General features: G+C 40.6%; 2 protein-coding genes across 4 annotated transcripts in view; one reads left to right on the plus strand and one right to left on the minus strand.

The window, feature by feature from the left end:
- CTPS2 (CTP synthase 2) overlaps positions 1–25485 on the minus strand; it is a 77055-nt gene that overhangs the window by 50549 nt on the left and 1021 nt on the right. Inside the window, exons 1-9 of one of the 2 annotated variants that reach the window (XM_035116089.2) lie at positions 12172–12572; positions 10140–10345; positions 7715–7885; positions 6695–6795; positions 5850–5966; positions 5576–5659; positions 4391–4471; positions 2561–2712; positions 1907–2039 (exon numbers count right to left, since the gene is read on the minus strand). In XM_035116089.2, coding sequence (XP_034971980.1) covers positions 1907–2039; positions 2561–2712; positions 4391–4471; positions 5576–5659; positions 5850–5966; positions 6695–6795; positions 7715–7885; positions 10140–10305 — 1005 coding nt within the window. In that variant the 5' untranslated portion in view covers positions 10306–10345; positions 12172–12572. Of the gene's footprint in view, positions 1–1906; positions 2040–2560; positions 2713–4390; positions 4472–5575; positions 5660–5849; positions 5967–6694; positions 6796–7714; positions 7886–10139; positions 10346–12171; positions 12573–25485 lie in introns of those variants that run through there. The other variant, XM_035116088.2, reaches the window with a different exon arrangement.
- Positions 14125–25390, plus strand: SYAP1 (synapse associated protein 1). Of its 2 annotated transcripts, none has more exons than XM_035116096.2 (9): positions 14125–14470; positions 16423–16541; positions 18722–18788; positions 19303–19376; positions 19681–19820; positions 20508–20650; positions 21729–21787; positions 22971–23115; positions 23985–25390. In XM_035116096.2, exons 1-9 carry the CDS (start codon positions 14269–14271, stop codon positions 24107–24109), a joined length of 1074 nt encoding a protein of 357 aa, XP_034971987.2. In that variant the 5' UTR covers positions 14125–14268; the 3' UTR covers positions 24110–25390. The 2 variants fall into 2 exon arrangements, with proteins under 2 accessions (XP_034971987.2, XP_034971986.2); XM_035116095.2 differs by having other exon boundaries at positions 14128–14470; positions 23982–25390.

Here is a 25485-nt window from a genome sequence, read left to right on the forward strand (position 1 = left end):
ATTAAGAAAACACATACACACTCACATTCATGTGTAAGACAATATAATTATTTTCATATAATATAACAGGCACCCCCAAACTTTGGCCCTCCAGATGTTTTGGACTACAATTCCCATCATCCCTGACTACTGGTCCTGTTAGCTAGGGATCATGGGAGTTGTAGGCCAAAACATCTGGAGGGCCGCAGTTTGGGGATGCCTGCTCTATAACTAATGAAAAAAACTATAAAAATTTCCAATTGGGAAAAAACTGAATACATGAAAAATACCATCGCCTCAGAATGGTACATACTTTTTTCCATAGATGACTAGGATTGCCAAGTTCTTTGGCTGTAATTTAAACAACATGAATCTTTGCTATGCTACGAAACTATCTTGTATCACTATATCCCCTTTTAACTTTCTGATAGAAAACAGCTTAAGCAGTTATTTTACATTTTTTGTTTTTCCAAATGGTGGAAAGGCAGGTGTGGAGGAACTTTCAGCCTGGAGGACATTAGGGGGTCCAGTTTGGCCTGCGAAGCCATTCCCCCCCCCAAAAAAACCATGCCCATCTGTCAATCAGCTGATATCCCCCATGACATCAGCTGGGGGAGGGAGGGCAGGGTTCAATTTTGCACTGGCTGCAGGTGCCTGTTCCCAATAGCAATTAGCTGATGAGTGGGGGTGAGATCCTGCTTAGGTTATGTGCCAGGCACATGCAGCCAAAGAAAGCCTGTAAAATGCAGAAGCTTGCTGCTATCAATACTTCACATAAATGCTCCAAGGCTGGCATAGTTTGATCTCCTTGTTTGGGGCTATGGTGGGGAATTGAGATGTCGCTGGATCTTTTGGATCCAAATCTTCCTCTGGTCCTTGCATGGCACACATCCTACTGACACTACTGACACTGCAGCTACAGGCCACGGACGTTTCTATGGGGAGGAGCAATCCAATACTGAATATTCCCCTCTTCCCTCTGAACTCTCTTTCCTGCTTCGGAAAGTGAGATCTGATGTTTCCTATGAATACTGAAATACTCTCCTGGGGAACACAGGAGTGCAGAGTTAAAACCACAGTCCACAGAACACTTACACCTAAAGTAGATTAGCCAGTTGAAAAATTGTAAGTGTAAATGGATATTCCTAGTCATATGTTAAATCAATGCCTTAGTACATAATACTGCAAATAGGATTAATGAAGTCAACAAATGTCCACGTTAAGTATTTGTTAAATGTATGCAATTCCCTTCATAATGCACAAATCCAGTTAAGGGAATTACTTTATCGTTTTTCAAAATAAACATGTTCAAGTCACTCCATAGTTCTATGCCCATTAAGTTATAATCAACTAATCCTTTATTTCTAAGCAATATTCATGAAGTGAAAGCCTAGCTATTAAGGAAGGAAGGAGACAGCAAAAAACAGAAGCAAGGTACCATATTTTTCCGTGTATAAGACGATGTTTTTTGATAAATTATGTTATATTGTCTTATACATGGAAAAATACAGTCTCTCTCTTTGAGCAACACAGCAACCAAGATTTCCTTGATCTTCCCAGCTGCAGTGAAAGCTTCCGCCACCAAAGACATGTTTCCACATGGGAGGCAGGCACAGCTCCCCGCAAGTGTCGCCTCCTCCTCCTCCTCCTCCTTTCCCCCTCCCCAGATGCATGTGCTGCTCTCTCTCACGCACACATGGGTGCCAGGTAGTGCAATGCCACAAACTGTGCAAGGTTAAGGGCAGCAACAGGAGCACTGCAAGGAAAGTGCATCTGGGGCCTGCTCTACCCATTTGCTTGGCAGGCAGCATTGGAGAAACATAGCAAGTGAGCACAGCTGCCTAGGGAGACTTAAGGCATCTTAAGTCTTGAGTTTAAAAAAAGTGGGGGGTCGTCATATACATGGAAAAATACGGTAAGTCCTCACCATTAAATTGAGTCTGTGGTTAATTGCTAGGGCTGAATGTTCTAGGGCCTTGAAAACAGAGGTATAGCAATCACTCAGCTTTGTATACTTGCCAACCAGAGCTACAGAACATGTCTTCAACATCCTTTCATACCTGATAATATAAAAGATCAATCAATGTGCAAATTTCCACAAGGAAGAAGGAGAGAACTTTTTTCTTATACTCAGTTAGTCACTAAATCAATGATAAACTTGAATCACCTTTTAAAGTGATGGAGATGCAATGTTGGGCAAGGAAATCAGAGGGGACAAGTTGGATACAATTTATCTTGCTAAGTCATATAAAACCTTTGTTTCAGTGTTCATTGTCCAAAATGACACATTTCAGGTTTAAGAAATCATATTAACCTATGAACATGTCTTACTAAGCCATTTCCCAGGATTATATATTAGCCCTGGGAGCACACTATAACTACTGACTTGCTACAGTCATCACAAAACAAACAGACCCTAAAAATTATGCTTGCATGTTGAGTTACTCTCTACATTGCAGCAAATAGACTTGCAAGTGCAAAGGAGGAAGAAGAAGAAGAAGAAGAAGAAGAAGAAGAAGAAGAAGAAGAAGAAGAAGAAGAAGAAGAAAAAGAATACCAACAACAAGAACTACAACAATACCTATCTGCCATTTTCTTCCATTTGAAAAGAAGATCACTTGGCTGGTCATCTATTGGTAAATTCAGCCTCTCTTTAAAATATTTAATTATCCCTTGCTCTTCCAGCAGAAGAGGCACTCGGTAAGTGGAAGAAACATCATGGATGAATATTACCTATGAAACATAAAATTTAAATTACTGATATGTGAAACTTAAAATTGAAAGATACATCCATACATATCATATACAAGTTATAGCTATTTTAAAAAATTTGCTTAAAAGGAAGAAAATACTTTAAAGCTCGCTGGTAATCAGTTTAATTAATTAATCAGTTCAATTAATTCATTAAAAAGTGCCCCAAATGAATCTGATACACAGTTCTTCTGCTATGGTGCCTACCGCAACATACACACAGATAATCTAAACACAAAGGCCTGATTCACACATCACACCAAGCAAAGCCAATGCGAGGAGATGAGCTCACAGGTGCTTCATGTAGCATTGAACTAATGCAAGCTGGAACTAATATTTGTTCTTTGTTAAAGCTTGTGCTTGTTCTGGACCCCAGGTTTCTGACTACTCATGTATAACATTGCACCACAAATAAGCTTGTAATATACTGGCAGTCCAATATGTATTATTATTTTCAATGCTAAAAAATTGCACTTCCTGCAAACCCAATTTTTTGGGGGGGGGAATCTGATGGGTCCAGTATTTTAACTTGTATTGAGAAGGCATAATTTTCTATCAAACATATAAAGAGCCTGCTGGATCAGGCTAATGGCCTGTCTAGTCCAGCATCCTATTTTCAAAGTGGCCAACCAGATGCCTGTGGGAAACCAGCAAGAAGAGCATGGGCACAAGTGCACTCTCCCCTCCTGCAATTTCCAGCAAGTGGTACTGAGACACATTGCTGCCTCCATCTGAGGAGGTAGAGCATGGTCACGGTGCCTAGTAGCCATTGATAACCCTCCACTCTATGGATTTGTCTAACCCTGTTTTAAAGCCATCTTTCCCTCTTAGGAGAGTGAGTGCTAGTGTTAAAAGAGAGGGAGAAAAAACTTTTCTCTTTCCACTTTCTCCGTGCTATGCATAATTTTATGGACTTCTATTAGAGTATGTCACCTCTTCCTTTGATTTATCAGCCTCAGTCTAAACAAACAATTGCACTTGGGGGGGGGGGGGAGCTCATGAATCGGTTTCATTTCATGGTTAGACAACTTTGAATAGTACATTTTTAATCTGCAAGCTTGTCTAAGAATGCAACACTGACCTCTGCTGGGATGTACAGTAATGGGAGTCTGATTTCTGAATAAGCTAATTGTACTAGTGATGAACAGCACAATCACCTGATTAAGTTTATGTAAATCACACTGAATTCAATGATGCTTACTCCCAGACAAATAGAGTAAGGTTTTTAGCCTATATTACTGTATGTAGCATAATGCATAAACTATTATAAATTACAGATAAAGAAAACCTGAAAACAACTACAGTATTTGCTTTTTTCTTTTAAATCATTTTTATTGATTCTCCAATAAAAACAGCCAATTAACATATCCATCAAATCATAATCATAATCCAATTAAAAACAATAAAATTAAATTAAAAAACAACCAAATTACAATCCAAATTATTAATTATTAATTTTTCCGGGCTTCCCATAGTCTGGACCTCTGAAGTATATCTGAAGTATAACTATTTGCTTTTTGATTATCTCAATGAGCTGCTGTTTGTCCCCTGCAACCCGCCTCCAATGTCCCACATACTCAGTCACATGAACTAAAAATAAAACACTTAGAAAATGATTACAGACATTAGAACAACTGTGACCGTAAAAGACCTCACCAACCTGTTCAGGTTCCACATGGCAAAACATGGAAATCTTTTCTTTCACAGCCATTTCTATAGGTTTAGTACTTCTGCAGACTATCTGTCAAAAATACAAATCTACAGATAAGCAGCACAAATTGTGAAAAGACCAACATTTTCCTCCTTTTTATTTATTTAAATAATTAACACAATATTTAAATGTCCTGTTTTCTATGGAAGAAAAAACACACTCCCATTGAACAACTTACAGTGAAACAACAGCATATTATCATCTAAACGATTATAAGTTTCTTTTTCTGCCCTACAATGAGCTGCTCTGCATGAGCAGGGGATACACCAACTGCCTCCATGTTAAGAGCTTTTCTGACAGAAATAAATGGACACATTAAGTGTCTATATGCTGGGGCCTCACTTGCATGTCTTGTACTTTTGCCAGAGAACATTCAATAATATGTGTTCCTTTTTTGGAGGGGAAGGGGTTCACTAACTAATAAATAAGCATAACAGATTGGATCCAGAATTTGCCTTCCACGTGTGGAAAAGCTCCTTCTATCCGATGGAAGTATTTTGTGGATGGAGACGTGCTGTGAGGTGTTGCTGGGGCTGCAGAGCGATGAATAAATCAGCAAATGTTGCCTCCTCACACCTCTCCATTCCAGGACAAGAATCCCCCCCAGTGGAACTCTGCTCACAAAACACTGAGGGAGTGAAGTCCAGAGCCGAACCAGTATGCACAGCCCAAGAATGAAGGCAAGTCCTTCAAGCAGAAAACTTATATGCATGTCTTCCCCAGAAGTATAATAGGTGGAAAACCAAACAGGCACAGAAAGAAACATAAAGTTGTGTGATCAACCAGACCCCCTAGCTCAACATTCCATTAGCATATTACGTTCCATCCAAGAATACATTGCTGTATTTAACAAAGTATTTCGATTCTGAATACGTTTTCATGATTTTATTGAACACATTCCTACTCAAACCTGACAGGGGCAGCTGGTGGATTGGATCCACCACTGTGCCAACTTCCCTGCCATCTCACACACACCCTCTTGATAAGTGCAATGATGATGTTGAAGAGATACTACCAGTAGGTATGTTGCAATGCCCCCCCACCCCCCGGGCACTCCTGCTGCCTGAGTTATAATGCTACCTTTATACTGGCTTTCCTTTCTAACATGATATTGTATAATTTTATCAAACTCACCAAGTCAGGAGAAAGGCCAAGCCCTCTTAAAGCCCGAACACTATTCTGAGTAGGCTTTGTTTTCTGCTCTCCGGTAGCATTAGGCTGAAAAATAAATGTTTCAAATAAATGTTTTGTGACATTGACTGCCATTGCAAAATTAATATCTGATAGGCAACTATATTAATATGCACAGAAGCCACTAAAGTAGCTATTTCTCTGCTTTAATGACTTGTTCTATGGTTGCCTGAGCACAAACATCCACAGTGCACAATAGAGTATGAAAATGACTTACTTGTGGTACAAGGCTGACATGGATATTGCAGAAGTTCTCTCTTTTGGCCTTAAATTGAAATTGTCGGAAAGCTTCTACAAAAGGCATTCCTTCAATATCTCCAATAGTTCCACCCAGCTGAAAAGGAACATCTATAGTCAACCAGTTTGAGCAACATGAAAGGAAATTGACTTATATCACCTCTAAATGCTTCAATTTTAGTTTAGTGTTGCTTTTTTTTAAAAAAAAAGGAAAGCAAAGAACTATCATCCTATGCAGAATGCCAAAAATAACGTAGGTCAATGAATGGTGGCTATTGACTGCTTTGACAACTGCTTCTGTAATGCAACGCACATACAGGTGAAACTCGGAAAATTAGAATATCGTGGAAAAGTGCATTTATTTCTGTAATGCAACTTAAAAGGTGAAACCAATATATGAGATAGATGCATGACATGCAAAGCAAGACGTGTCAAGCCTTTATTTATTGTAATTGTAATTATTTGTCGTTAGGCAGGTCAATTATAAATGGAATGTAATTAATGAAATGTAATAGCGATGTTTATTTTTATATTATTGTAACTATTTGTTTTACTGTGGAATTTCAAAAAGAAAGCATTTGTAAAAATTAAAATTAAAATAAAAAATAATAAGCTGCATTACTGAAATGAATGCACTTTTCGATGATATTCTAATTTCCCGAGTTTCACCTGTATGTAATAGCATTAAATATTGATTGTTTAATAATTATTTCCCTGCAGTTATTCAAAGTAGCTTTAGAATGACAAAATAAAACCAATGAGGAAAAATACTTTGCATTCACATTATAAAACAAACCCTGCCTTTATCCACAATTTCTTACTTACCTCAATTACACATATCTGTGGTTCTTTCTTATCAGCATCCACAGGAACCTTTGCCTGATTCATTACCCATTCTTGAACAGCATCTGTAATATGTGGGACAACTGCAAGGCAAACCAAATTGTAATGCTAGAAAAGGTGAAAAATGCATGACAAGATACAACTCCGTTCAAAGTAATAAATCAGAGGTAATCCAATTAAATTTGAATAAAAAGATAGCAGCATTTAAAGCTGTAGCAAATTCCTTTCATATATGAATCTGAAAAGGTCCCTCAAAGACTCAAAAATAAAGTACAAATGCAACGGATGATATCTAGGAGTAGCATCCCACTTGTGCAACAGAGTACTTCTTGCACAAGCTTTAGGAGAGTGGAAACAATATGCTTAGGAGGGTTGGGGGACTGTCTGACGCAGCCTGGGGGAAAGGTAAGAGGGTGATTCAGGGGGGAGAAAAGGAATGAGAAGTCCAACAGTTGGGCGGGTTCTAAACTATTGGAAATACTGGTACTGGTAAAGTGGGTTTGAACACTTCTGCATAAGATTTTTAAAACATGCTTCTGTAAATACAGTACATACGTCGTCATTATTTACTTTCAACATTTTGAACAGTTTTATTGCTACTTGGCATCCAGGACATGTTATGCATTTAAATAAGAAAACAGTATTGCAGAGACAAATATGGCAACAGTGGGATGCCAGCCCTGCAAATATTATTTAATCAGTCAAATACATTAGGTGTGTGTTTTGAACTCTAAGCTAATAAATAAAGAATGCTTTTTAAAACTTTTGGCAATTATACCACACTTTGGCTATGAGACACTAAACTAATCATATGAAGATGACTGAAGACTTTGGATTTGGAGGTCCTATATCAAACTTCTGCTCAAAGATCACTGGGTGGCTTTGGCCAAATCACAACCTCTCAGTCTAATCTAACACCCAGGGGTTGTTGTCAACAAGATAAATTGGGATGATGACGACAGAGGGAGGAAGGGCGGGCAGGATATAAATATGATAAAGCACCTTGAACTGTTTTTCCCATGTAATCTCCATGCCTTTCTTTATTGATGACATGCTGATAAATCTTTCCAGTGGTGATGTTGTTATCCTTGTAAAGGTTAATATCCAAGAATCGTTCATAGTTTCCCAAGTCGAGGTCAACTTCTCCACCATCGTTTAGCACAAAAACTTCACCTAAAGGAACAAATCATGCTTTTACATATTTTAGTGAAACATACATATCTATTCTTCAATCTCACAGTTATGCACAGACATATATTTCAAGTACATCTGTTCTATATGTCCAAATTAAAGAATGTGCCTTTTATATTTGACTATGAACCAGGAGCTTTTACTAGTTTCAGTATGCAGAGAAGTAAAGGTCTGCTCCAAATATGTTAAAATGGTTTTTTAAAAAAATCAAAGTCAATACAAAAGTAAGAAGAAGCACAAAAACATAAAATAAGACAGGCCAAGTTACTTTTGCTAGACACAGTGCATATTTCAAAAGTCTTGATGTTGAACAGAGGTAATTTCTTAGTAGCAGAAAGGCAATGTATAATGGTTAAAAGTAAACTAAAAATAAAACTAATTTCCACTAGCAGATGCATTGCAAACAACTTGGAGAAATCTTAACACCATTTTAGGGGTGGGAGACTCCACCTATTTTGGTAAAATCATGAAAAAAATTCATTTGGTAAAAATATCCAAATCTGTATAATTCATGAAATGACATGCCCATTATATATTGGAATGAGGCTGAAAAGGGATTTCCATTTTCCCACACTGTTTTTCTGTTCTGGGCCTATCATATATCCTTAATGCCCTGAGACATTTTCTTCTTTTATGCTTGGGTCAAGGAGAAATTAACTAACACAAAAAGAATGATTAGCTCAACAGAAAGGCCACCTTGCATCATGTCTTACAAAACAATAATAATTAGTTAAGTCGTAAAATATATTCCATGATCTGCATTACCATGGTCAGCTACCTCTACCAGAAATCATATGTCACAGATGTCAGTGCCGAAGGCTACCATTAAAAATTCACCTACTACATTAGGTCTAATATAAAATGCATCACATTTTACAGCCAGTTCTTTTGAGTGATTCTATGCTGTTGAGATTCTTAACAATAAATCTCAAATTAATTACCCTGTAATGTATGAGAATAAAAATCCTACAAATTAGTCACTCTGTCTTAGTAGCTACCGGTATGTCCTTGTAACCTCTGTCTGCAAATGTGATTTTCTTTTCTTATAACTGCAAGATTGCATTGGTTCACAAGTGCCAATTATTCTAAAAACTTGGTTAGAACCACATAGAAAACAGAGGCCCAAATTAGACATGATTGTGATAGCTCTGTCTTCAAATATGGGCTGGCCTCAATAGTGGAAAACACTTGATTTATAATGCAAAAGGGACACATGGCTGGGAGATATTGAACTTTCCCCATCAGCTACTCCCAAAGTTCATCAAACCCTGGGAGACCAAGGGTTCAGAATCACCCACCCGAACACCATTCTGGTGCTTTAAATCTCTAACTCCTCAGTTTATATTGTTACATAGGTGGCACACCAACCCCTAAACTCTGCTGAGATTACAGGGGGTTCCAGGCGCTCACCACGGGATTGTGTTTCTGTTGAGAATCAAGATGTGGCAGAGGTTGTTGTATCTTTGAAAAATATGACTTATTCACATATTTACACCTAAAATTTGGATGGAGGGAGTTCAGATCTTACAGCATGGTCATCTCAAGAGGGGTTTGTTCCCCACAGCACTGCAAGACTGGACTCCAAGGCATCTCTCCCAGCCTGCCTTCAGCCAGTCTACCAACATAGATCTGGCTTTGCTCTCCTTCTTCCCAGCACACCTCTTACCCAAATACCCGTAATTCCTCCTCATCCACCTGCTATTCCAAACCTAGTTTTTAAGAGGATCATTTTTCCTGTGAGCACAACCTGCCCCCTCCCTGTCATCTTAGCAACTCCTGTCTGCCCAAGCCCAGGGATTCCTCTTGAATGTGGATCATCAACACCTTTTGTCATAAAATAAAAAAATTCCTTCAGTAGCACCTTAAAGACCAACTAAGTTTTTATTTTGGTATGAGCTTTCGTGTGCATGCACACTTCTTCATGACCTTTTGTCATGTTAACCTCTCGAGCCCAGGGGAGGCCCTTGCTTGGAAAGGAAGCTTAGCCTGTATTTTTCCACTAGCCTGGAATCTTCCCTTCAGCAGCACAAATATTAACTAGATTCTGACATTCATTAATTTCCTGGGTTTAGGGGAGGTCTCTCCTCTCCCTCCAAATTTATGACAATATATAACTGGTTTGCATCAACAGCAAAAGTCATGTAGGCTTAGGTTGGATCAGAGGTTACTAGTGATAATCAATGCAGAAAGGAATGCAACCAAATTTGTAGGGAAAAGAAGTTTGTGTCACTCGTACCATGTTCATACGGCGAGAAGGTTCCAGCATCTATGTTAATGTAAGGATCTATTTTGATTGCAGTAACTCGTAGACCACATGATTTCAAGATGGTGCCTATGCTGCTTGCAATAATTCCTTTACCAATGCCTGAGATGACACCACCAGTTACCAGGATGTACTTCATGGGATAATTTTGGATGCACTGTGGTACTTGAGCTTGAAATCTAAAAATGAAGAGTTAAAAGTGAACTTATGAAATACTACGAATTTCCCTGTAAAAAGAAGAAAAGCAGGAGCTATTTTTAATATGGAAAAGTTAAGTATTTTTCACGCTTTTCATGGAACTCCCTGTGAAATTCATGGTGTTCTAAAATTCTTCATTGACACCAGAAGACAGCAACATAAATAAGTTCAAGAAAGGACAGAGAAATTCCTAAAGACAGGACCTTCAACATCACCAGCAACAAGACAGAGTACCCAAGAAGGCACTGTGATGTTCAGAGTATTCCTAATGACAAGAATCATATCGACCATCAACAAATTTAGGTGCCATGGGCGTACCCAGGATCAAAACTAGGGGGGGGGCAAGGGGAGGGGCCAAGGCACGGAAGGGGAGGGGCCACAAAGTGGGCGGGAATGGCGAACTCGCGCTCCGCCGGGCTGTGCCCCTCCCTAGAAGCAGGGCTGGTGGGCGGAGGCGGAGCCCAGCCCAGCGGAGCGCGAGTTCGGCGTTCCCGCCCACCGCGCCGTGCTCCCTGGTTCCCCGCCGTGCTTGGCCTTGCCAGAGGGCGCGCCGGGGAGCTGGAGGGAGGGTACGGCGCGGCGGGGCGGGAATGGCGAACTCGCGCTCCGCCGGGCTGTGCTCCGCCTCTGCCCACCAGCCCTGCTTCTAGAGTAGGGCAGCTGCCCTAACTTGCCCCGTGGTGGGTACGCCCTTGTTAGGTGCTAAGTTAATGACAGCTATGTAGCCAAAACTGGGTTAAGGAGAAACAAGAGGAGGGTGCCTCAAAGCTTACAATAGTGGGGGGAAAATCTTTATAACAATAAATGTTAAAGTGATGGGGGGAAACATAACAGTTCAATGAGGACTGGGTATGGTGAGGGGCCACAGATTGCTAAACTTGATTGGGAGCAACAGAATGGAGAATTCTGAAAGAAGGTATGGCTGGCTCCCTAAAACCCTGAACAAGTGAACTCCAAAGGGTCCACTCACAGTACTCTTGTTCTTGTACGTGATGCATTGCGGAAGGCAAAATACTGAGCTAAATGGACAGTGGTATGCTTTGCTTGCAGAAGGTCTCAGGTCTAATCCCTGGCATTTCTGGGAAAAACACTTATTTGGCATCCTAGGAATCAGCTGCCAATGCCAAGGATAAGGCCCTCCAGAATGGGTCCTTCCAGTTTTAATTATCCACCCTTGCAACGAATTATTTATTAACAAATAAATACTTGTTTTGTGGCACAGCACTGCACTTATTTTTTTTAAGCGGCAAAGCTAAACAACGGCAAAGCTCAATACATTTTGGCACATGAGGCGAATAATAGTGCAACGATTGTACTGTTGGGACGGCAACGGCTGGGCCAGTCACAATCTCCCCGGTCGATCTACCTCACAGGGTTGTTTGGAGGGCGAACTGCGGAACAATCAATAAATAATCATGCTCTGGAAGGGACTCTAAAGTGTGGCGTATTAAAAGATCCCCCTTCCCAGCAACTTGAGTGCGGGCGGTAGGGAGCTGAGGAACGGAAACCCCCCCATCCTGCACCTGTTATCGCAGGTTGCGGAGAGGAGGGATCTAAGCAAGGAGGAGGCCTGAAGCTTTGCTTTGCTTTGCCTGCTGTAGGAACCAATTCCCAAAGAGTCAGCCTTCATGCCGCCGCCATGGCCGCGGGACGGAGCGCCCACTGCTCCGCGGAGCCCCAGGGGGCGGGAGAGGGACTTGGCCGCCGCCGCCGCCACGGGGCCCCTCAGGTGACGCGGGGGCCTCTCGTGGTCGCTCAGGAGAGCCAGCGCACTCGCCCTGACGGGGAGGCCCGAGAGGCCGCTTACCTGCGCCCGGAGCGGTCCGAGAAGCGGCGTCGCCACCGCAGCCAAGTTCCCCGGCCGCCGCCGCCCCCTCACCGCCGGCCCGTTGCAAGGAGACGACCTCTTTCGCAGGAGCCGTATCCCAAGCAGCCGCTAGAGGGGGGCTCAAAACTCTCCGGCCGAGCCGCTGTTTTTTTTCCCTTCAGAAAAGCAAAACAGGTCCCTGAGGCGCAGAAGTCCTGCCTTCTTAACCCCAGAAGGAATGAGGCGGAATGCGCTTTGCACGCGCACAGAGGTAGCGCCGTTTGTCTCCTATGTCTCCCTTGTTAATAAAGACAAATGCTTTCTATCATGCATGCGAGCCGTCAGATTGGCCCACAGGGTAGATTTGTGAACCATCCCTTCTGCCTGTGGGTGACTGAGGAGATAGGCAGGAAGCAAGGAAGGAGGAGCGCTGGCTTCGTGCCATAACCAGGTCCCCAAGACCTTCTTCAGCTGCTCCTGCCACTTACGGAGTACCAGTGCCACAGGCTGTCTGCCAGCTGTGTCGGAGTTTTTTGGCCCACAAAATACCTACGGTTAGCTCAATACATTTTGGCACATGAGGCGAATAATGGTGCCCCTTCCTCGCTAGGGAAGAAGCAGGAGTGGAATAGAAGTGTATTAAGGCCCATTTTTACAAAAGAGGCTGAATGATTTGCACAGGAGTCCATAGCAGATGTCTGCTTTATAATATTGTCCCTTGTCCTACACTAAAGGCAAATAATGATTTTTTAAAAATATTCAGCCACTCAGTTATTATCTTGAGACAGATGTGGGAACCTGTGGCCATTTAGATACTGTTGGACTCCCATCAGCACCAGTCAACATTGGGGAATGGGAAATATGGGAGTTGGAGTCCAGCAACAGGGGGACAGCTAAAGTTCCCTTCAGCCACCCATCCAATAGCCCTGGGAGCACTGTTAATATGCTTACCTTAGTAAGCTATAGGGTCGCAACACAATCCTGCATGCTTTATATGGCCAAGAACAAGTTTTACTAGAGCTACGCTCTAGAATATGCACATAGATATTGCAGCTTTACTAGCATGCATTTTATTCTCCTTTTAAATCTACGGGACTGAAGAGATGGCTGTATCATGTGCTAGTTTATCCTGAGATCTCTTTGGACAAGCTCTGGGACCTAAGTATTCCTTTCTGCTTTTCATTATTTGCTCTATTATAATTACTCTTTTTTTCTTTTTGGCACAAAACTCTGGTGTGACAGCCTTGACTAGTCCCTTTAGCATTAGTGCTCCTTAACAGTGTTCAGGATGGGAAATGAAGTTCAATTAGCTGTATTTATTAAACCATGATTAATGTAGGATTACTAGTAATCACTGCAGAAAACCTTCAGAAGGGAATCTGCTACAGTAAAGAAAGCAAAAGAGAGTTAATAGCTGAAAGTAATAAGATGGCACTGGCAGACCAATGTACACCTGTGAACTCAGTGGGGCATCCTGAGCAGACAAGCATACGGTAGCATTGCACCATTACGTATTTATGATGCACACACTTTTGTGGGCTACAGTTCCCTTCATGAAAGCTTATGCCATCATATATTACAGCGCAATCCTCTGCATGTTTGTTTGAAAGTAAATTCCCCTGTGCTGTGCCCACGTTAAGCGCGGGCTAGCCTCATTCTTTCAGGTGCTGCAGCCTGGTTCTTTGTAGGTTAGCCCGAAATATTGCATTTAAAAATATCACGCTACAGTACGCGACTACGCGTCTCAAAAAATTATTTTTCAGGAAACAATATTAACGTTGCCGAAGAAATGAGCTCTTTCGAACAAACGCGCACGGGCGGGAGCGACAAAATAACTAGTATACTCAGCCAAAGCCACTTGGAGGAGTGGAGAGAAGGCCTAGAGCGTCGGTGCCCGCGGTGACGCGTCGGGGTGACGTACCTCGGAAGTAGCCGAGCACCCCTTTCCGGAAACAAACAACGTTGCCTTCCTCTCAGGAAGGGGCGCCGTTCCCGTGAAGTCGTTGGAAACGGTTGAAGGGGTGGGGGGTGCGGGGCTTTGGCGCTGCATTAGTAGGCGACCTGCTCGAAGGGTCGGCGTTTTGCCACTTAGTTAGGATGCTGCGCGGCCTGAGCGGCTGGTTCGGCATGAGCAGGGAAGGCGAGGAAGAGAAGCCGCCTCTCCTCGAAGGGGAAGCCGGAGTTGCTGCCGAGGAGGGAGAAGAGGGGACTGGAGGGGACGCGGCAGTGCGGAGCCAGGAGCAGGTGGAGCTGCAGAGGGACTCGGACCCGTTTCTGAACCAGGCGAAAGGGCTGGGCAGTGAGTGTCTCCCTTGTTCCCCTTTAACGCCCTTTCCTCAAAGCCCTTCCTCTCCTCCAGACTCCCAAAGCATCCCTTCAAGCCAGCCCAGCTCATGTAAATAACCCTCACAGCCGCCCTTTTAATATAGCAAACCACCTGCTCAGGTACCCTCTTAGCAGTTGCTTGGAGTTAAGCCCCCCCCCCCCCCGACGTGCATTTGCGCAGCGTGGAGCATCGCAGGAGTGTGCTCACTAGGGATTACTGCTAACCTAAGTGCGGCTTTCAAAGCAGCAGCCTGTAGCCTGTTTTACTCCGTGAAAGTTGCCTCGGCTTTCGTTAGTATGGATTGTGGGTTGCAGCTAAGTAGCCCTATGTGCAAGTACTCGGGGAGTAAGCTTCGCCCACTTCTGCGGGCCTTATTTCTGAGCAAACCTCCTTTTGAAATTATTGCTTCTCCTTCAGTGAGCACCCCCTCTCTTAAAGAGTTGCATCTTTTAAGCAGGAGGAAAACGCAAATCGCTCACCTCTTTCAGGGACAGTAGAAAAGGTTCAAGAAATGCCATGCCATGGATATTTCTTTAAAACAGATATGTTCTGTTACAGTTCCATACATCTTAAAACATAAATGATATTAACAAAAACAGTGGGATGTCAGCTTTGTGCCTAGTGTTTTCTTTGTTTTTGTGAAGTATGACTCTTTAAAATAGGAACACTTCAAAATTATGGTCTCTGGATGCGTTATTAATTGGGAAATAATGGTACTGTATCTTTATGCAAGCCCTGTTCTTTTCCAATTTGCAATAATGATACCGCTTGAGTTATTAAAAGTAGTATGTGACTTCTCTGAACATAATTAGATTTCTCTATCAACATTTTGTACTTTACTGAATTGTCATTATTTGCTTTGAATTTAATAGAAACTACCCCAATTGACTTTAAATTACAACTGAGGAATGGATAGTAAGCAATAAAGCACTAATTCCATAGTAGTTAGGTTTTTTCCCTAATGTAACGGCAAATACAGCTAAAATAAGGCATTAGTTATCAGTGATACAGATAAATGTTAGCTTTTTATATCTGCAAAACAGATTGTCTTCATATTAAATTCCATTTCTGTTGCTGTGTACTTTAGTACAGCTTCAAATGCGGCATCTTGAAAAAGGTACTGTTACCTTAAATTTTTACATGATACACATTGCTCTTTCCCACTGTGCAAGATGCACAGTCCAGAATTCTTCACATCTGCCACACACACACACACACACACACACACACACACACACACACACACACACAGGTAGAGGGAAATTAATGTGGCCTGTGCATCAATATGTGATTTTCTAGGACCGGGTGGCTTAACTTTTCATATAAAGTGGGCCACAAGAGTACTTCGGCATGGAACCCACAGGCCGCAAATTGCCTTATCACGTGGGGGGAGAAGCAAAAAATTGACACACCCCAAGCCCTCGTGCTGCATTCCCAAAGCTGGGTGAGGCCAGAGGTGGATTTAGGGTAGCATGGCCTGTTCAGTTGCAGTTGGCACTGAGCCTAGGGGGCACTGCAGAGTATTGCAACTATGAGGTAGTGAACTGAGCAAAATTAAAATCAAGAAGACTGGGGGCGCCAGATTTTGGCCTCGCATAGGACACTGCTGAAATTTGAAAGACCAAAGTCCACCCCTGGCAAGGTACCAGGCTTTGGGAAGGAGGAGGGAGGGCTCTAGGACCCTGCCAGAACCACCTGGCTTTGGTGAGGCAGCACAAGGCAAGGTGGGTATGGGTGTGTGTGAGTGTGAATTATTGCTGAGGGCTGCCAAAAATGCCTCAAGGCCTGCACATTAGACCACACTGTTCTAGGAATTGTAAGAACTGAATGACTGACACTGTAAGGCCCTAGTAGGTTATCATGCAGCATATCTTAAAGACTTTGTAATAAAGAAAAATGTAATGTAATTGTCTTATTTCCAAAAGGTTATCTCTTCAGTTTTGCCACTACTGCCACAAAAAAGATATCTGAGTCAGTTGCTGAAACGGCACAAACTATAAAGAAGTCTGTAGAAGAAGGAAAAATAGAAAATATAATTGACAAGGTAACTTTTCTGCTGTAAATAGTTTCTTAATAAATTTAATATCTGTTTTTGCATGTTCTACTTATATTTAATGAAAAGGTAAACCAAATCTACTTGATTATTGGACTTTATATTGGACTTTTAAGACTTCGAGCATGAGATTTTGTATACATTTTTGAATCTCCTTGTATATGTGAAGGTTGTTTATACATTTAATATTTGCACCTCATGGTGGTTTACCTTTTCATTGTTTCACCAACATCACCATGTTGTCTGTTTGTTGCTGCTACTTATATTTAAGGCTACTGACATTATGGGTTTAGTGCCAATAAAGTGTTTTGATCAAGCACTGTATTCAAGGAATAAAAATGGAAATGTAAGCCAGATCAGCAGCTAATAAAAACTTGATTGAGCTAATTTAGAAATATTTTACACACATGAATTAATCAGTACCACTCGTTTAAATTTTTATTCTTAATAATGCAGTAATATAATTCAGGCAAACCAAGCACACATAGAAAATATCCTGGAACAATTGTAAGCAGTTTACAAGAAATATATCAATTTGTGTTGCAAAAAAATATTATTTGTGAGGCCAATATTTGATATTTTATGCTGCCTTTTCACAGTTGTGTTTATCAAAGGTAGTATCCTAGAATGAAAGCAATTAGAAACTTGTTGACACTATAATGTACAGTCTGGAGGCACCAAAGTTTGAAACACCAGTCTAGAATGAGAGCCTTTGGTGTGTTGTGGTTTTAAAACTACACACAGCGGTAGCAGTTAAGGTTCTCCATGATGTGTTATTAGAAATAAGTGTAGTCATGCTTTTTCCAGCGAATATGACATGACAGTCCCAGATCTGACTATCATTGACTTGTTAAACCAAAAAGTCAATGAACCTTTTCCCAATGACACAGCTCCTTTTTAGCACAAACAATCAAACCAGAAGGCCTCTAATTAACCATAGCTTCTCGTTTCATCCAAACTAGGAAGCTTTGGTTACCAGATTCCAAGAAACACAGGATATTAAACTATGTTTAAAATTAAACATATTAAGCTATGTTTTAATATCCTGGCCTATTCAAAATGCGGCAGCCATTGCTTTCTGCTGTGGATGAAATGGGAAACTGGTAGGTTTCCTCACACCAGGAAGGAACTGTGTAGATGAGCAAAAGGTGTCCCAGCTTATTAAACAGAGATATATGGCTTGAGTATTATATTTGAAAACTACAGTTGACATTATGCAAATTTCTTTGTGTAAACAGTTTTAAGAGATGCAAAGAATAACAAAAGAGATCTGATAATGTTTCTCTTCTATTCAGTCAGTTAAACCTGCCCTCGAGCTATTATTTGTTTCTGAAACCTGTTACACATGAGCCTGCTATAGGTGTCCCTATGCTAGCTCAGAAGATTGGAAGAAGAACTGCATTGGTCTTCTAGCAGTTTCTGTCGGATACAATAGAAAATTCCCAGTTGGTTCAATCACAGCTTGCAAACACACTCTGCACACTTTTTAAATGGTTTAAAAAAATGTTTATGGGATACTATTGACTATTCGTCTCCTCTCATACCTATATCTTAACAAATAATTATGCTGCTGGAAGAAAGGGGGCAGAGTCTGACAGGTTAAGAGAGGAAGGCATGTGGAGGTATCCCAGTACTCAGTTTGAAGTACTTTAGGTTGGCTCCAGACCCACCTTTCATGAATGGAAGAACTCCTTTCATGAAAGCAAGAGATCAAGATCCAGTGGAGGTTCTTGTTGAAGAAAGGTGGGTAGAGACTCTTTTGCCAATTCCCCCTACAGCCCTCTGTGCCATCTCCCATGCTGTACCAGGACATACGGTACTACAGCCCTTTGGAAGAGATTTTCAGGTGGCAGCAAGGCAGATATATGAAAATAGCCTCCCCAGCCTTCCTCCAGAAGAGGGCTGCATGGATGGAGTTGTATCTGTGCATAGTCTGGATCCAAACCTTTGTATTGAGGGCAGTTGCATTCAAGTCACTATACAATGTGCAAGTATTTGGGTGTACTATTGGAATCTGATATATACATGTTACAGATTTGAATTTGGTTGACTTTGGGCAATACAAATAAGATTCCAGTTTTGCATGTAAATAAGTTGTTGCTAACAGTGAGAACCCAAGTAGTCTAGCAAATTTGTTGCTGTTCTATATATAACTTTGTTTTTTCTTATAGACAATTATAGGAGATTTTCAGAAGGAGCAGAAAAAATTTGTTCAACAGCAGCAAACAAAGAAATCAGGTAATGCATAACAGCGTAATCTTAACCAGGGCTGGGAAGACACAGGGCAATGGAATCCCTGCTGCATCTGCAGCCCTGCCAGTCAGGGTGTAAAGGTTTTGGGGTTTTGTTGCAGGCCGGCACAGCACAGGTGTTTAGATTGGGTCCCTCTTTTGGAGCTGAGCCAGCTTTGGATCTAGTGGGTCCATCACAGGTCCTGTCCCACCACTGCAGCGTCCTATTTTGAAGCTTAACGGTGATTTCTTTCTGCCAGTGGGAACACTGGCAGTAGTAGCATGCATTCCCCTCTGCTTTCAGATAGCACAGTAGAGATCTCTGTGGCAGCAGACACATGCACACACACTGCCAAAGGGACACCTGGAGCATCCTAATTCCCTCAGCTAAAAATGAAATTTAGTTGGGAAAACTTTTCACACAGATCTTGGCAAGAGGCCTTTTTCAATCAAAAATGCCTTTAGTTCACATGTCTTCTACTACTGAATGTAATATACATATGCTCCCCTTTTCCTTCCAGAAGCAGCTATGCCTCCTTGGGCATACAGCAATGAAGAAGAAACAATTCAGCAACAAATACTGGCATTATCAGCAGTAAGTAGTGTTGTGTTGTTTCTGTTTAAGGTTCTTCTTCCTTCTCCTTTTTGCCTACCTAAAACAGGACTTTACATTTTGAGGCATCAATGTGTTAAATAATAAAACTGTTGATGGGATTTAGTGATATCATGTTAATTGATGATATAAAGACTTCTTTTATTGAAAGGTGTTTTCCCATGTATCTGGCAGAGCTGCTTGTGCTGTAAGTTACTTTTCAAAGTAATTGATTGACAAGTGCTCTTTGGAAACAGAAGCATAACCTTTTCGCCATTGACAGATGGATTATTATTTTTTTGCAAAGGACCGAAGAAACTTCCTGCGTGACCCACCAGCTGGGGTTCAATTTAATTTTGACTTTGATCAGATGTATCCAGTGGCATTGGTAATGCTCCAAGAAGATGAACTTCTGAACAGAATGAGATTTGATCTTGTTCCAAAGCAGTGAGTGATCTTCCTATATTTTCATAAGCTGTTGAACAATTTTTTAAGTCTGAGTAAAAATAATAGCTTCGTGTAACTTGCAATATTTACTAATATTGTGTTTCTATTTGTATATTAAAATGTGGCAATAAATAGTTCATGGTATTCTATTCTGAAATTTAAGTCACAATCTAAACTTGAACATTAAATTATTTCTCAGTGGGGTTTTTTTGTTTTGTTTTGTTTTTTTGGAAACCTAACTTCCCAAATACTATTATGCCTACCTCTGAGGAATTTTATTTTATCTTTGTCAGAGCTAGTAATAGTTTAGTGTGAGCTCATAGCACAACCTTACGCATAACTACTCAAAAGCAAGTTCCATTTAGCCCAATGGGAATTATTCCTGGCCAAATATACCGGTATGTAGGTTTATAGCCATCAGGTTGGATCCAGATATGCCCACCTGCAAACTCCAATCCAGCAGAGGCTTCCAGTGGAAAAGGAGGAAGAGTGATTTTTGTCATTTCCCCCTTTTTCCATGCAATCTCTCATACTGTTCTGGAAGGTCCTACAACTCTTCTGAGCTACTTTGAGGGGAACTCCTGCTCCGTTCATCTCTCCACTATGCATACAGTAAACTCCCATCTTGCATGCATGTTTCATGTTATATAGTGTAGTTATCAAAACCATATATTTTATTGTCTCCAGTGTAAAAGAAGATGTGTTTTGGAGGAATTACTTTTACCGTGTCTCCCTGATTAAGCAGTCTGCACAGCTCACAGCACTGGCTGCACAACAGCAAGCCGTGAGGAAAGAGCAGAATGGCAGCCAAGAGGATAGACAGCTAGCAGGTAGAGATTTGTTTCACTACATTGGATGGCGACTCCTTTCTCACCTGGCTGACAAATGCACATTCCAGACTTTCTCCTTCAGTCACTTTTTAAACATTTCATGTGGTGGAAGTTTCATAAATATTTGCCTTCAACCAATTGAGAACAAGCAAAATAGTTTCGTTATAGCTCCACAGATATTGTTATTGAGGAAGAAAAATCTAAGATATATATTTCCACAATATATCACAAGTTCAGGACTATAGTTCAATTTCTTCACAATAGTCAGTTATACTACTTTCTCTGTTAAGAATTAAAAATAGTTTCATGTAGAGAGTTTTGTTCTTCATGAAAGCTGTGCTGCTACCTTTTGGTGGGGATGAAGCCCTAGCCTTTCACCTCAGGAGCTGAACACGGGAACAACACATTGTTCCTTCCTTAGCTCTAAGGCTAGGAGGAAGATAGAGTGGTTTGGCCATTGCACTGAAACACAAGGAGTACCTTGAAAGCACAAGGTTAAACTACCAAGGCTCCAAATTTGGAGCCTCAGGGGGAAGCAGAGTATTATCACTAATCTCACATTATAGCACAGTATAAGGCCAGGGACAAGGGGATGGGTAGCTCCTGGCAACGACAAAATCCGTTTCAGCTATCAAGGCCAGTGAAGAATTGTGGAATCATGTTCAGACATGTGAATAAGCCGTGCAGATGCATATGAGCTGCAGCAAGCATAGAAGTTGTGCACACACACTCTTTCCCTTCCACAAAAAAGAAAGCAAAGACACCTGTGACCAAAAACCTTCAAAGTACATTTTGTTCAACCATAGTTAACAAACCAGAAAATCAAACTTGTTAACGTGGCTTGTACAAACCACAATTTTACCATACATAAAGGGAAGCTGCAGCTTGTTATAAATCAGAACCAGAAGCTTTAAATATCCTTGGTGTGAAGAGAGGAAGGGGAGGAAGTGTGTGAGTGTATTGTACTTCATGTATAATGATAAAACCATGGCTTGTTATGTTTGAGTCACTGTTCACTCAGCCACAACTTAAGCTTTAAATGCTCTTCTAAATTCTATCCTTTCTGTCTCTTTCCTAGAAACTGTACGACCAAAGACACCACCCGTAGCGATCAAATCTCAGCTAAAGCCTCAAGAGGTAACATTATTCTCCACTTAAGATTAGTATGTGTATTTACAGCATAACCATTTTTTATACTTTAAGTTTTTTAGTTGCCTGTTAGTTTGGCCAACTCCTAAATTGCTTCACAAAAAGCCCTTAAACAAATGTAGTGGAGGAATCAAGAATTTGGCTGAAACAAGGTTTAAAATGGTGGCTGTTTGAGGACCTTCAGAATACTGAGCAAAGGAGATAACCCTTTTAATTGAGCGATTGCCTATGATTGGCAGGTTCTAGCTGAGCAGCTAAAGTGCAATTCCCCCTTCCCAACACAGCACTTTGCTTCCTCTCTTTGGGACACTTTTTGGTTGATTCAAGTGTTTTATTTATACCAGGCATCCCCAAACTTCAGCCCTCCAGATGTTTTGGACTACAATTCCCATCATCCCTGACCACTGGTCCTGTTAGCTAGGGATCATGGGAGTTGTAGGCCAAAAATCTGGAGGGCCGCAGTTTGGGGATGCCTGATTTATACCATTAATGCCAGATGTGGGATGGGACAGTGGAATGGTCCAAGGGCATAGCTCAGTGCTGAATTTTCCAGCTGGAAAAGAGGTAGCTGTTTTTGTGTTGTTGGTCAGCACCAGGTATGCGAAACCTTTGACCCTCCAGATGTTGCAGGACCTTCATACACAATGCCCAGGTTTTCACCCTGGGGACATCACTAACGGCTTGACTTCACCTCCGCACTCCGTTGTCTCTTGAGACAGATGGATGCCAACAACCGCTCCCACTATCCCTGACAATGTCTGCTGGGACTGATGGAGTTGTAGCTCAGCAACATGTGGAGGGCCAGAGATTCCACATCTGACCTATGCTTTCTGCTACAATGCACATCTCATAAGATAGTAATACAGAAGGAAAATGAGGGCAAAAAGACTTTGTCTATCCCTTCTACCTGCCATGGTGATTCTCATGAAGATAAGCTATTTTACAAATTCCTATTAGGCCTTTCTTCTGTGTAGAGATTCTGTGCATGTGACCTCATTGTTTTCCCTTTCACTATAGGGAAACGGAACATAACATTAAGGAGAAATGTCCATGATATAAGTATATATATATATATATATATATATATATATATATATATATATATACTTTTAAATTCCTTCACCATTTCCTGTAAATAAATATTTCCTTCCTTTTTCATCTCCAATTTAAGGAGGAAGAAGAAATTTCAACTAGCCCAGGTGTATCAGAATTTGTGAGTGATGCTTTTGATGCATGCAGCTTGAATCGGGAAGATTTGAGGAAAGAGATTGAACAACTTGTACTTGACAAGAGCAAGGAAACAACTACAGTAGAAGGTAAAAAAAAACCTTTTTGCAAATTCTGCTCCCACTCGTTATGGGTATATTAAATTTGTAAATTTATTCCATATTTTAATCAAACATAGCTTTAGAAATATCCCCTTACCCAAAGAGGATAGGCTACCTGAAAGAGTAAGATTTATGCCTTTATTTACTTATTTGATTTATTTATTAAGTTTCTATACCACCCTTTATCCAAGGCTCACAGGGTGGTTTATAATAAGCAAAGCTAGAAAGGTGTCCTGTTCTTAACACTGCTCATCTTCCCTGCATTCTGAAGTCTTGAAGTATCTTACCATAATTGTTAACAGCAGTATCCTTTATATTCCTGGACTGTGGCTTAAGCAGTATGTGCAGGAAACTGGTTTTGCGGATTTAGAGTACTTGGATGTCTAGGTTTATAGGAAGTGCATATCCCAAGGAAGAGAACAGTGTTGAAAAGAAAATGAAAATGTCACTAATTTGGGAACAGCTTTTTCATACATCTTACTTACAAGCAAGGGTTTGATTTCTATATGTGCTCAGATCTGGCCCTTCCAGAGTATTATTTCAATTGGCATGCCTTGCATGTGATTCCCAAGTGCATAGCATTTGGAATATATTTTAGTCAAAAATATGGCAGTTATTTCTTGATGTACAGGTTTGTTTTCTACACGTTCGTGCTTAAGAAAGCTTGGAAATGTGAATGCCAAAGAGAACAGACTATAAAGAAGTATTTAAACAATTGTGATTTTCCCTTACTTGCAGTTTGAACTGGTACACATAATTTTGTTTTGTGGGTAGACTAGTCCTTATTAGCAAAATTAGTACCAAATTAGTGCAGCATTTATTCAGTCCTGTGACCTGTATATGTTTTGTTTTAGAAGAAACTGCAGACTGGGAAAAGGAACTACAACAAGAACTTCAAGAATATGAAGTAGTTGCAGAGTCAGAAAAACGAGATGATAACTGGGACAAAGAAATAGAGGAAATGCTACAAGGAGAAAATTAGCCACTGCAGAAATCTTTTTTGGAAACTGATGTGAACCCATTTTTATACTTGCTTCAGAAACTTTTCTAAGGCATAAAATTGCTCTTTGTGAAAGAAAGAGAGAGAGAGAGAGAGAGAGAGAGAGAGAGAAAGAAAGAAAGAAGACTTCAGGTGATATGTAATCGGGTGTAAAAAACAGTTCTTTGAAAATACTGTCAATAATCCAGTGGCATATGAGGCAAGTTTTTAAAAGTTAAGGAAACAACAAAAGTTAGCTGGAAAATGTTAGCTGGATAATCAGAAGTGAATTTTAAAAATATTTTGTGAGCTGCTTTCTGTACTGGGGTTAAAATTGAAAACTTCTAACTATACTCCTACAAGTAACAGGAAGTCATGTTAATATTTTGATCCCTTTGGCTCATTTATAAATATAAGTTCATAATGCATCTAGGTATTAGTTCCTTAATACCATATGTTCTCTTAGAAAGTGTTATCAGGCTTTGTCTATAGCTTTTTTATCTTAGCAGAACCTCGGCACCTGGACATCAAAAGCAGTAAAGGTTTAGTGTGATGATATGGTGTGGCTAATCAAAAATTCGGTGATTCAATTATCCTCACTTTAGTCACTAAACAGATAAAGCAATGACTGCATAAGATATACATAAATGGCACATCAACTGGCTGAGGGTTCACTTACTTTATTGGGATTTTTTCACTCCAAGAATAATCAAGCGTTTTAGAAGAAAAACTGTTCAGTTCTTCTGTTTAAGATAAAAGTATCTCTTCATTTAATTGCTAAAATGTATAATGTACTTTAGAGGGAAGCATAGATTAAAGAGTAGAACCAAAATGTAGGAAGAAATTCAGGCTTGACCTGTGGGTGTGGTTGAGTAGTGCTATACTCATAAGTGTTAAATGTTTATTAAGGTGTGGGAGGAACACTGTAGTGTGAATAATCAGAAGTCAAAATATGACTGCCATCCTAGACTGACAAGACAACACTACAGCTGGATAAAGGAGTCAGAACTAAATGGAAGGTAATATGTTATATTTAGCAGTGTTGCAGGAGACTACACATCTAACTTTGGGTCAGTAACTAACTTCTCTTGCCTTTGTTTAAAATGTAAAGTACTAGGAACTTGATTTTATGAGCAAACTCCTGGAGAATAAACTGGTTACTAGTAACTGAAATGATGGTTGCTAAAGCATAATGTTAATTTTGCTTGATGTCCAGATGTAAAGAATTAATGAGACATCTTTTCCTACTAATTCCCAAATAAAGATTTCACAGATCATAAATAAGCTATTGTTTTCCTACAGAAAATAGCTTGGTTCTCTGTAATACATGAACAAGTTATTTGGCTTTGTGTGAAGTCTGCACTTCTGAGGATCTTTAT

The sequence above is a fragment of the Zootoca vivipara genome, chromosome 4 (genome assembly GCF_963506605.1).
Source record: "Zootoca vivipara chromosome 4, rZooViv1.1, whole genome shotgun sequence".
In the NCBI taxonomy this organism is placed as follows: domain Eukaryota; kingdom Metazoa; phylum Chordata; class Lepidosauria; order Squamata; family Lacertidae; genus Zootoca; species Zootoca vivipara.